The sequence below is a fragment of the Pseudorca crassidens genome, chromosome 10 (assembly GCF_039906515.1).
Source record: "Pseudorca crassidens isolate mPseCra1 chromosome 10, mPseCra1.hap1, whole genome shotgun sequence".
NCBI lineage: Eukaryota > Metazoa > Chordata > Mammalia > Artiodactyla > Delphinidae > Pseudorca > Pseudorca crassidens.
The window spans coordinates 68,487,192-68,499,731 of NC_090305.1; the positions used below are offsets into that span (position 1 = coordinate 68,487,192).

The 12,540-nt window shown below is 58.0% G+C and overlaps 1 protein-coding gene across 17 annotated transcripts; it reads right to left on the minus strand.

The window, feature by feature from the left end:
- Positions 1-922: 922 nt before the first annotated feature.
- USP19 (ubiquitin specific peptidase 19) lies at positions 923-12,498 on the minus strand. 17 transcript variants are annotated; one of them, XM_067754385.1, is made up of 27 exons: positions 12,321-12,496; positions 10,549-10,811; positions 10,250-10,285; positions 9,950-10,078; positions 9,730-9,863; positions 9,354-9,653; positions 9,021-9,237; positions 8,734-8,890; positions 8,547-8,618; positions 8,316-8,431; positions 7,993-8,207; positions 7,715-7,910; positions 7,503-7,636; positions 7,236-7,394; positions 7,041-7,151; positions 6,444-6,554; positions 6,258-6,359; positions 5,353-5,493; positions 5,139-5,257; positions 4,783-4,920; positions 4,357-4,670; positions 4,141-4,251; positions 3,836-4,052; positions 3,600-3,752; positions 3,338-3,498; positions 3,078-3,256; positions 923-1,409 (listed from the first exon to the last, which is right to left on the minus strand). In XM_067754385.1, the coding sequence occupies exons 2-27, from the start codon at positions 10,673-10,675 to the stop codon at positions 1,293-1,295; spliced, it is 3,966 nt and encodes a 1,321-aa protein (XP_067610486.1). In that variant the 5' UTR covers positions 10,676-10,811; positions 12,321-12,496; the 3' UTR covers positions 923-1,292. The 17 variants fall into 17 exon arrangements, with proteins under 17 accessions (XP_067610486.1, XP_067610483.1, XP_067610480.1 ...); XM_067754382.1 differs by having other exon boundaries at positions 7,993-8,213; XM_067754379.1 differs by having other exon boundaries at positions 7,993-8,213; positions 9,015-9,237.
- Between the last annotated feature and the right edge of the window lie 42 nt (positions 12,499-12,540).

The window sequence follows — 12,540 nt, forward strand, 5'->3', positions numbered from 1 at the left end:
AGGCTTGGGGGCAGGATGGACCTGCCAGAATCCTGCCCCACCCCTGCCTGCCTTACACTCTTTCTGGCTTACCTGAACACCTGCCTCAGGAGTGCCTTTGCTCCCCATCTCCCCCCAGCTGGAAATGCCCAATCCTAACCCCAAACAGTTGAAGAGAATAGGAGGCAGCATTATCCACGAAGAGAGGCACGGAGGCTCTTCACAAGACTTGACCTTGCGGTATGTGTACACAAGGCAAGCCTGCTGGGACAAGCTTGCAAACCCACTGTGGGTAAACAGCCTGGGGCAGCTGCCAGAAGCCAAAGTTTTAGGGAATCAAGGGAAGAAATGGCCTGGCAGGACCCCACACCCTCCCTCCCACAGGAAGCCAGCTAAGATTAGCTCTGGTCCTCTCTGCCTGTCCTTTTGGAGGAGGGTCTCTTTTCCCACAGCAGTTTTTTTCCTGCTCTGTTCTCCCAAGGGATCCAGGTGGTTTTCAAACTACAGCAAAGAAAGACCTGAGAATAGAAAAAGAGAAAAGAGACTTCTCTCCACCCCCAAGTACTTCCTGTTCCCCAAGAAGTCCTTCCTGACCTACTGTCTGGTTGTCAGCCCCAGGCTGCTCCAATGCCTGCACCTTTTACCCCATGCTGTCAGCTTCTGGAGCTTCATGGGGTACACTCCACTCCTAGGGTGTGAGGTACCAGCAATGTTACCAACCATAGGTGCCTCCACGTGGGACCCAGAACCAGTGGGATCAAAGGGCAGGGGTCAGGCCCCAAAGAGCTGATGGCAGTGGGGGCTTCACGACACTGACACACACACACACACACACACACACACACACACACACACCACACACCCACCCACACACCACACACACACACCCCAGATGTTGGGAAGGGGAGGTAGTCACAGCACCTGATGTATTACAGTGACTAAGTCTGCTTATTTGTCATTTATTTTTAAAATATATTTAAACAGCAGCAATCACTTCCAAAATGCAAAAAAAAAATTACAATTTTTAGAATAAAATTATAATGTTTATAATGCGAGTCAGAAAGAATTGAAGGTACAACTGAGAATCAAATCACACAGCACTGGGCATGGCTAGAGAAGCCAAGGCCCACTGGCTGGGGGGGTCAAGTTGACAAGAGGTCCCAACGAGTGAGGTTTCCACCCTCAAATCATCCCCCCCCCAACTCCCCATTGACGAAGCCAGTGTCCTCTAGGTTAGAGAAGGAGAAGCGTCAAAGAGCTGGCCCTCTGTGGGGGATCCCCCAAACCCAGTCCCCCCACCAGCCAGGGACCTGCTAATCGACCTCCTCCATGTTGCTGTAGGTGGGGGCTGGGCGGTCCACAGGGGGGGCGAAGCGTTCAGGGGCTGTCCGCGTGGGGGCCACGTCAGGGGCCTGGCCAGGGCCTAGTCCCTGCAACAGAATATGAGGACAGGGGTTGGGGGCTGCCCAGTATGCCGCCTGGCATCCCGGGGGTGCTGGCTTGGAGCCCTGGCACCCAAGGGAGGGCCCCAAGGCAGGCGCAGACAGCAGCGGCATTGAGACAGAGAGACGAGATCAGCCTGAACAGTCTCACTTTATTAACACTTTAAATACAGGAAGCTGCTTGGGCAGGGCTAAGCCCCAGGCCAAGGGTAGGAGCAGCAGGACAAACGGACAGACAGCTGGACGGGATACCCACCCTAAGATGCTCTGCCCCTGCAGGAGCCACAGTCCCCACCCTCTCCCCTCAGATGCACACACTGAGGCCCAAGCCCAGAGTTGGTCCCCACCACAGAGGCAGGCATGGCCTGGTGGGCAGGTAGGTAGGCCAGCTCACAGCAGCTGCCTGCAGGCGAGCTCATCTCCAGGGACTCTGGGATACCAGAGGATAGAACACGTTGAGCACGAGGGCCATCAAAGCTGCCACGGTGCCCAGAACAAAGTATCGGAGACAGCCCTCGTCTGGTGTGGTAGGGCCACGTGGCGGGGGGCCCACCCAGTCCTGGGGCCCCCAGGAACCCAGGGGCGCAGGCCCCTCGGGTACCGGCTCCTCCTCGGCCTCCAGCTCCTGCCAAATCCGGGAAGCCTACGGCGTGCGGAAACGGCCATCAGCACCCAGGGCGGGGGTGAGGGGGTAGGGGGACCCAGTGTCCCCAAGACCCCTGGCCATGACAGTCCCGCCCAACGTAACCGGTGCTAACCCCGTACATCCCAGGTCAAGTGGCAGAGTGGTGGACAGGCAGGAGCCAAGTGGGCCATTCGCAGGGTTGTCTAGATGGAGAGCACCACAGTGGGAGAATCTTGATGGCATTTTGGCCTCAAGAAGCTCCCCTATCGACATGCAACTTCCCCACAGGGGTTGGGTGGGGGTGGGGGTGAGGGTTAGCTGGTCAGTTTTTTAGCCCAGGCTTCCCACAGAGGAGACTGGCTCATGGAGGACAGAGCTGCCAACCCCAGAGTCATCTCCTGGCTCCCGCCCACCTACATCCAGATCCTGATAGCGGGCTCAAGGGAGGAGAGGACAGCAAGGCGGGCTCAAGGGAGGAGAGGACAGCAAGGAGACAAGTCCAGAAAAGAGTTTCGGATGTGCCCACCAACCAGGCCTATGGCATCCCATGTCAGTAAGAGACAGAAGATCCTGAAGGCACAGTGGGGACAAAAGCTCACCTCAGAGAGGGTGATGGCCACGTTGGCTATGGCCTGCTGGATAGGCCCTGTCCTGAGTGCACATCAGAACACAGGGACGATCACAAGTGAGGGTCTGTGGGCTAGCATGTGGGGAGTGTGCAGAGGGAAAGTTGGGAGGTGTCAGGTACAGTCTGTTCACACCACTATACCCAGTGAAATTTGGAGCAGCTACTTGGCCCGTAGCCTATGCACACACCAATGGCAGCGCGTTGCTGTGTGTGTACCTCTGTAAGTGTCCCTGCGGCCTGGGAATCGCTCTGGCTAAGGCTTTGATGTAAGGGAACCCTGTCTGTGACTCTTAAAAATCCGAAGGTTCCAGGGGCCTAGGACTGTAGAAGAGGAAGCTGTGCCCTACCCCCACCCATCTGTGAGTTGGGCCCCACTAGCCTGAGCAGCCTCCCCGTGCCTCACCTGGCTGGCAGCAGACTCAGCTGCAGGGCCTAGGTCTGGGTGGTGTTCAGAGTGACCTGCCCGGGGGGGCCTCTCCACAGGAGAGTTCCGCCGGCGGTAGAAGAGTACATAGGCATAACGCGTCACGACCTGGCTCTCGTCTACCGTTGTCACCGTGCTGTCATCAAACAAGCGCCAGCCTATGGCAAGGTGGGAAGAGTGTGAACATACCCTGCACCAACACCCCTACCATCTATCCTGCTGGCTGTGTGTGCCCTCACCCACGTCGCTGCGCTGGCTGCTGCGATCATTGGGCAGGCGTGCACAGGCAGTGTAGTGGCCACCGATCATGCCTCCATAGTGGTTGATGACAGCGTACAGGTCATAGCTGGGCAGCTGCTCCTCTTTCTGACCGATACAGAACTTGCTCAGGTCCAGGTTCCTGTGGTACCAGCCAGAGAGAGGTGAGACAGTCAATAGGTGCCCTGGATGCCGACCTTGGCCCCCATGCCCTGACTACAGTCACGAGAGCCCACTGCTCACCGAACAGGGAACTCCACCAAGTCATTGATCTTGTCACGCCAGATGAAACTGCGAAAGGAGAAGCGCTTGAGCTGCACGATGAGCACATTCGGCAGGCGCCACAACAACAGCTGCTTGGAGGCCTCGCGGTGTTGTTTGCACTGCGGGCAGTACCTGACAGGGGACAGAGGCGGAGTCAAGACCGACAGACCTCCACTCCACTCTTCCCCACTACCTGCCTGCTGCCCTGTCCTCACCAAGCCTCCTCAGGTGCCAGCACCTCAGGCCGCGTAAAGAGGTTCAGACACTGGTCCAGAGTGAAGTGGCCAGCACGGGCAGCCTCACCAGCAGAGCCTGGATCCTCAGCACATTCCAGCTCCTTGGAGGCTACCAACACAAACTCCTGCAGGCGCTCATTGTTCCGCCAGACTAGAGCCAGGCTGCAGTCATCACCCAGCTCTAGTGGGGTGTCTCCTGGAAACGGGCAGGGAAGGGAATCATGCAGCTGTGGAGAGCAGCCAGCCCAACCCACGCCAGGGGTCCCTCCCACGGCCTCAGACACCTTTGTCCTCTAGCCGCTGCTCTCGGTTGGATGCATCAATTCTATAGATAAAGAACTGGGGTGTGTGGGAATTCATGGCTTCACTTGGGTGTTGGTACCCGGGCACAGCAGCTGTGAAAGAACATGATAATCAGAGCTTTCCTGTCTACCAGAGCCTAAACAAGCTTCCTCCAACCTCCCCTACCCCAGCTCCAGAGCCTTTCACCAGACTTTTACCTTCAGGCCGGGACACCCTCTCACCAGCAGGCAAGGAGCCAACTTCAATGGGCCCACTGGCCAGCATCTCAGAAGAAACTCCACTGGTGCTGGGCACAGGGCCCCGATCAGGGGATGCCCAGGCCCGGGGGACCCCTGTGTCCCCCTCAGCCACAGGGGTCACCATCTGGAGCTCCGGTGGCTGAACAGGGTCCCTGTCATTGTCCCCAGCCTCCAGGGAGCTAGTGGACAGCAGTGTGTTGCAGCCAGGGCCCTGGGACTCCAAGGCCATGCGGCCAGGCTGGAAGGGTGGCTGGAACACACTCACAGAGTACCTGGTAACAGGCAGCAAAAGCAAGTAAGAATCCAGACCAACGTGTCCGGCACCTCTGCACTCCACCCCCACGCCCCACCTACCCCACCTTAATCCAACCACTGGGCACTTACCGGGCATATCCCTCTAGCAGCTGAGCAAGACGGGCATAAGTGAGGCGTGAGGCAGGTACACTGACCAGGAAGGGGTAGCCAATGTTCTCAGGGCGGCAGAGGCCCTTATGGTCAGGCCAATGGGTTTTCTGACAGAGCCTGGAGAGAAGGAGGAGGTAAGACTAGGGCCTTAGCCACACCTCTACGCTAGGGCTAGACCAAGGAACTGGGTATGCCAGCCCTGCCTCCCCCAGGGTCTGGTAGAGTGGGGTGGCAGGTAGAGGGCTTAAAATATATGTGCCTTTATGTGGAGAAGAGGTAGGGCAGCAAGTGGAAGGTGGAGAGGAGGGACGGGGGGAGACCACGGGAGTCCTCACTGGTTGCAGTAGCCCACGCGGTAGCAACGGGTACAGCGCTTCAGCTTCTCATCCTCTGACTGCTGCTTCCGCTGGCAGGCTGCACACTTGGAGATGGGGACGCTGGGCACCTGGGGGCGCTAGGGTGGGTCGTTTGCCTCAGTGAGGCCAGGGCAGGCAGGAACGCCCCCCTCCCCCATCAGGGCCCTGTGCCATCAGGTTGGCCCCCACTCACCTGCTGCACCTCTAGCACCACCACCCGCTCCTTAGCCAACTCTGGGGATAGGAGCTCGAAGCAGAGGAGTGTGTCGGAAGGTGACACAGTGTCCAGTGAGTGGGAGGGCAAAAACACACGGTGGAAGCGATTCTTAATCACCTGAGGACAGAGAACACACAGATCCTATGTGAGGACAAGCCCTTTCCCTGGCCCTGCCACAAAGCACAAGATGAAGATATGACCTTGATCTTGGGTCAAATGGGGGCAGGGTTGGGGATTGTGGCCCAAAAGAAGTATAGGCCTCTGCTGGCCCCAGCCTCAGTGCCCAATGGAATAAGGAGCCTGGTGCCTCACAGAGCATGAAAAGACCAAGACTGGGGCAGGTATCAACCATACCAGCTCTCCACACCAAGGGCCTCTACCCGGCTGTCAACCAGTGGGCCCTGTTGAGACTGCACCGTGGTTACTATGAAGGGGCCGCATTCAAGGAGGCATCTCCCTACCTCTACCCCCGAGGTAAAGGACACTACCAGGCAGCAGGCTAGGAACCTTTGGGGAAAACCGGCACACAGATCTGGGAAAACAGGAGGGAGAAGCAGAATGGATGGAGAACGTCTATAGCTGGTGGATGGCTAGTCCTGCAGCTCAAGCTCCTTGTCTGAAGAAGGAAGAGCAGCTGGGGGCCAACAACAAAAGGGGGAATAAATCCAGATGATGGCTGGGAACTGAGAACACCTCAGTTACATAGCCCAAATGCCTGGTTTCAACCATGTCTCAACCAATAGCACCCCACCTGTCTTTGTGCAGTCACATGCACGTTTGTGTGTACACATACAGATGCTAATGATCGTACACACGTATCTGCGCGCTGCAAACACAGACATGTGTCCATGCGCGTAAGAGCCTTGGAAAGACAGACACACCTCAGCCAGACGCAGGTTCTCAGGCTTCACGTGGACACTCTGAGACAGGGAGTCCAACACTTCACTTGCACTGGAGTTCTCCTTGCTGATGCTCACCAGAAACTGTGGTGACAAGAGTACAGAGTCCATGGTGGGAGGTAGGCCAGGGTCTCTGCGAAAGCCCAGCAATACGGGCTTACTTCTCACCTTGACGGGCTTGCTGTGGGGCTCCCGGGCAAAATAGAAGATGGGGAGAACCTTTTGCTTCTGTGGCAAGGGCACCGGCAGGTACAGGAACGGGTCAAAAGTGATGGAGACCTGCAAATGTACAGTTTCCACTGGGTGGCCACAGAGGGAGTGGGGGGCAGGATGCTTGTGCCCCGAGAGCCCAATCCACGCCCTTGGAGGGCTCTCAGGGTCTCACAGCCAACCAGCAAATTCTCAGGCTTGACAACACTAGATGGACGAGGAGAACCATTAGGAGAGAACAATCCCTGTTTCTGGTAGTTGAGGCCTTCCTCAGCCAAGCCGCTTTAACCATCTGCCTCTCATCTGCACACCTTGTGCCTTTCCAATCTTACCCATCCCCACCCCACCTTACATCACCCAAACATCACTTTTACCTCAGTCAGGAAGCCTACCAAGCCTGACCTCTGCAGCCCACACAGGGCCTAAGGCCTCCCCCTCACCTTCTTTGCCCAAATCTTGCCCTGCAACACCTAAAGATGCACATGCCTCTGACCCCATTCTGACCAGGCTAGCTAGGACAAGCCGGGGGTGTCTTTCTAGGAGAATCCGTCACACCTTTGCGCACACGGGGCACACCAGCTTCGACTTGTACTGTCCCTGAAATAGGTCCACGATGAAAGAGTCATTCCTCATCTTGTGCCGCTGCCAGGCTTCCTCAGCTACCACCTGAGGAGCAGAGTGGTGAGAACCGAGGAGACCTGGGGACGGGGACGTGCATGAGACATGCCCACCTCCGCCCCCAACTCTGACCTCATCAGGTCGCCCATCTGAGTCCACGGTCTCCGTGTAGGGCTTATTCTGAATACGGTTCAAGTCCTCGTGCAGCCCATCCAGCAGGAAAGCCATGAACTCCTGGGCATCGTGCTGTGCATAGCCTGTGAACTGGCTGGCCTTGCTCGCCACAATGGCCTGGAAGCAGCGGCAAGATGTGAGCATGGAGCCCCAGCACCTACAATGCACCCAGCTGGCTAGCCCTTCCCACCCTCTCCAGCCAAGGTAGGAGTGGCCACAGATCACCTTCAACTTGGAGGGCTGGAAGGCATGGTGGGTTCCCTTCCACAGCGCCCGGAGCAGCACAGCAAAGCCGATGGCCAGACGCCCACCAGTCCCCAGTGGGTTGTTGTAGTTGATCTCGGCCTCAAAGGAGCGGTCTAGGGACAGCAACCAAGGAGAGGTGTGAGCAGGGGAAGATATCCCCCATCCCCGGGGCTCTAAGCCCCCGTTCTCACCGTGGAAGAAGTCCCGCAGCTCCCGAGTATTGGACAGAGACTGGATGACGCTGTTCATGAAACAGGTGTTGCCTAGATTGACAAGGCCAGTGAAGCCCGGCAGACACACCTTCTTCTCTTCCTCCTCCTCTTCCTCCACGCTGTCTCCACTCACCGGGCTGTGGGGCATTGGAGGCACCATACATGTGGGCTTGGGCTGTGGGAGCAAGAGGGGCATGAGAGAGTAGCCCTGGGCTCTCCAGCCTTTATCCTTGGCCCTCCCCACCAAGGATTCTCACCGATGCCAGGTGTGGCTCTGGCTTTGGGGCTACATGCTCCATGGGGGTGCGGGCTGCCACACCATCTAGGCCTGTGTCCTCAGATCGAGCCTTGGGTTTCTCCTTCTCCACAGCCCGGGCTTCCTCCTGGCCTGTCAGGGGGTGGGGGGTACCTCCCGGTGGGGTTGAATCCAGAGGGGTTGGACCTGTCGGCACGGCTACCTTTGCACCACCCACTGCACCTTAAAAAGGGGGAATGGTGGGGCTGGTGGTTAGCAGCATGTGGCACGGGGTGGGGGTCTGGGTCATGAGGACTGGGCAATGAAGGGAGCTCGTGTGCAGACCTCGTGCAGCTGGGGCCTCCAGACCCCCCCAGCGCTGACTCTGCCGCTTGCGGAGGCAGATGTCGATGCGAGAGGCCGTGAAGCAGAAGGTGCACTGCTCTGGCTCGATCAGGTTCCTGCAGGAAGAGGCTAAACTCAGAAAATTAGGTGGAGGGGATGCAGGGCTAGATAGGTCAGGGGGATGGAGCCCAGGGTGGGACTTGCACAGTGGCGGGGCCGGGCACCACCCACCTGAGCTTCACCTGCCAACGGAAGATGGTGTGGGGCCCACAGCCCGGGTGCGGTCTCAGGAAGTTTCCGTCCCTGTAGAGGCAGAGCAGGGGCAGAGAGCAGAAGAGGCAGGAGAAAGAACATGAGACGCACTGTCCTGCCTGAAGCACACTGTCTGCCCTATGTGTCTGCCCGCCCACCCACCCACCTGGTCTGGAAGATAAGCGTGAAGTCCTGCTCGCGGAAAAGCACTCGAGATGTGTCCCTGCAGATTTCCTTCACGTACACGTGCACCACCACTGAGTCCGGCCCCTTCTCATACGAGTCATTCTTGACAAATGCCAGGTTCACCATGGACTTGGGCTCTATGTTGAGACCACATCTCAGCACCACCCAGGACAGGTTCCAGCCTGTTCCTACTCTACTTCCTAGCCACCCACCAACCTTGCAACCCAAACTAGAGCTCTGCCTGCCCACCCCCAGCCCCACCTTTACCATCCACCAAGGCTGCAGCATCTGCTGCCACTGCCATCTCCTCTTTGGAACGATCATCTTTCTCAGAGTCTCTGCTCCGGGCCATGACTGGGGACACTGGGTCATTCCTGGGGGCTACTGCCTTCTTTCCTGTCAAAAGTGCTAGATTCTCCTCTGAGCCCAGGAGGCAGGTCTGGGGGTTCAGTGGTGGTACGCGGAGCTGTTCCTCAGCCTCAGCCTGTTCATGGCGAGATTGTGGGCAGGATCAGCCCTGGGTCTGGCAGGCGGCCCCCCACTGCAGTCCACACCCTTCCCCCTCACCTCCCAACTCCCAAGCAGGCACCCCACTCTCACCTGGGTGGCTGGCTCAGCCAGGAATTGGGGGGCATCACCCCGGGGTCCAGGGCCATCTCTGGACCCTTCCCCCTCCGGCCCTCTGTGGAGATGCACAGCCCTCTTGGCACTGGGCCCTGCTTGGGCCCCAGGGCCAGCCCCTGCGCCTACCTCACCACGGCCCTGGGCCCGCTTCTGGTTCCGGGCCTCCTGCTTAGCCCGGCGGGGCTCAGGGCCTGGCTCCAGGGCAACAGGAGACGGCTCCTGCCCATTCTCCTGGCACCGCAGCCCTGGCACCAACTCCTGGGTCCCAAGAGGTTTCTTCTGCCAAAGATACAGCAGTCAGGCCCTGTTAACTACACTGAGTATCCCTACCCTACTCTGCTCTGAAACTTACCAGGAGAGAGGGCCACGTGAGCAGAGGCACCTTCTTGGGCAGTGACAGCTGCAGGAGGCCACCTTTGCGAGCCTGCACTTTGGTGCAAGAACTTTCTATCTCAGCATAGAAAACACCACCCCACTGCCGACCACCTGGCAACAGAGTGGGAGGAGTGAGCTGAGGTAGGGAATATCAAAGGATTCAAGTATACTGCTGGGCTCAAAGCAGATGGACATACCTGGAAGCCGCACCACACAGTCTGTGTCTGTGAAGGCAGCATCTACCTCCTCCAGCCGCAGGGGACCGGCTCCCACACGCAGCTTGACAAACACCTCATCAGCACTCTGCCTCCAATCAAGCAACAACTCTACAGAAGGAGTGTCAAAAAGATTGTGAACGTCTCCATGAAATTTTGATGGGAGTAAGCAGGTACCAGACACCCAGCCCTAATGCAACTGCTCTAGATAAGGACTATATCCCCAGTGCCCCCTCCTCTCCCCTAGCACTCTATCATCCAAAAGGCTTATTCATTACTCACCGTCTTTGGTCGGCTCCTCCCGAGTGAATGCTGACCCTGACAACAAAGGAAAGAACAGGGAAAGGATGATGGACAGGCAGTCTCCAAGACTATAACATCCCACCAAACACCATCTTTAGGACTTCAGCCAAGTACCCCAACTTCAAAACTGAGGCTCTACCCAGCCTGCCATTGGTCCTTCTCTCAGCATCAGACCAGGATGGAAGGAACAGCAAAAAAGTCATCTCCCAATCCCCAATCTGTATGCTCAACAGGAAGGGAGGAGAGGAAGGCCACAAGCACTCTGGGAATGCCACTACCACCTCTCCTAGGATCTCCATCCTTGTTCTCCTGGTTTGCTGGATCCTTCTGCTTCTTCTTACTGGTGGCCTCCTCCAGTCCTGGGGGCCCTCTCCTTGGGCCTGTGGTGCTGGCCCCGCCAGACATCTTGAGCCGCTTGGGTGACAGCCAGAGTGCCCCGGGGTCGGCAACGGTGTCTGGGTCAGGGCTACGGCGCTTTCTTCCTGGCCCAGCTATCTTGGCAACTCTTTGTGGACAAATTCTCCAGCAAGGAACTGACAGCCTAACGAGAAGGGGACAAGTGATCACTACCAAGGCCCAAAATTTGCTCCTTGGTTACACCCAGGGCTCAGCAACCTGGGACACTTCTAAGCCTATGGAGAAATATCTCTCTACTACCTGATGTAGCCCTAGATACTCTCAGACTATTCCTAAGGCGGAATAAATAATGCAAGTAGAAGCAACCACTTCTGGCTGAGCCTCCTAGATGCCTGCCATACAGACCCACAAAGAGAGAAGCCTCACTGAGGAGGTGTCAGGTCAAGGCAGCCATGGCCTGGGACCAGGCTCCTCCAATCTGGAGAGGAGCCATAGCTCCAGCCCACAGGGCTGGCACACTGAGCAGGGTGCTCACTTTTCCTTCACTCTCACTGGCTGCTTAGTCACCACTCGAGAAGTAGGAGGAAGGCAAGAAAGGAGGAGACAGACAATTAAACAGCAGGAGGACCAGGCTCTGTGGCTGAAAACAGGCCCAGCCCAGGTGCCACCACTGCCCAGGCATCATCTTGAGGTTAAGGAGCCCCACCTGCCACCTGCCAGTTCCCACCCTCCTCTGAACCTGCTTCTGTGCACTGCTTGGTTTTTGTTTTTGTTTTCTTACATCTGGAGAGATTCCCCTCTCCAGCTGCTCTCCTATGCAAAGAGGGGCCTGCAAAAGCTAAGGTGAAAAGGGTATTCAGATGTCACATTTCCCTTTCAGCAGCATCTCTGCCTCAGGGTGGGCATGCAGTCTGAGACTGAAACAGGCATTATCTCCTTCCTTCCCATGTCCACCCCCTCATCAGCTCTTAGCCAGTTTCCCACAGACCCACCAGTGGATTCTGGGCTGTTTCTCCATCCAAAATAAAGGTCTCAAAATTGAGATAAGGGTGGGGATGAACGAACCATGGATCCAGGATCCCTGGCAGGCTCAAGCATGGCCTGAGACAGTAGTAGGACAGATAGTGACTAGTCTGTGTTCCCCAGAGTGTGAGTGTGTGGGAGTAGGGAGCGGAGGTTTGGCGGGGGACGGGGGGATTCTTCTACGGGTCAGATGTGGGACTGGTGGGCTAGATCTTCAGTGACGACAGGTCCAGAATCGAGGGGTGGACATCTGCTACCTCTTTGCTCCCAGGCCCCAGCTGAAGGTCGCGTCCCTACCCTCTCCTCCTGGGACGTTGAGGAAGGAACGGGGCTGCCTAGAGCCCCAAGGTGGCCTAATACGGCCGCGCGGGGTTACTGACCACAGACCAGCGCCCCGGCCGGGCTGCGACCCAGCTCCAGCCTCCGAACCCTGGGCCCGCCACCACCTCCTCCAGGAAGCCGCCCTCGCTCGCCGCCAGCCCTCTTCGAGACGGCAGGCAGGCCACAGGCTTTAGTGTAACGGCCCCGCCTGCATCAGTGGGCCCGGCACGCCGCAGGGCTCGAGGGGCGGAGACTGGTACGGCCCGTGACCTTGAACAGGTCGCCCTAGGCCCGCGTCTCGGCCTCCCTGCTCCGGCGAGACAGGCGAGCAGCGGCCAGCCCCACTCACCGAGCTAGGCCGCTGCAGCCAGCCCTCTTCGGGCCCTGGCAACCCGCTCTCGATTCCGGTTCCGGCGTCAGGTCGGTTCCGGTTCCGGCGCGCCCCTCCCCCGTCCCGGCGCCGCCGCCACCACGGCCTCAGCTGCTTGTTTTGTTTCCACTTCCAGTTACGGCCGCGGGTGCCTGAACGCAGAGCTGGTTACGCACTTCCGGCGGGAGCAGCTCCGGGG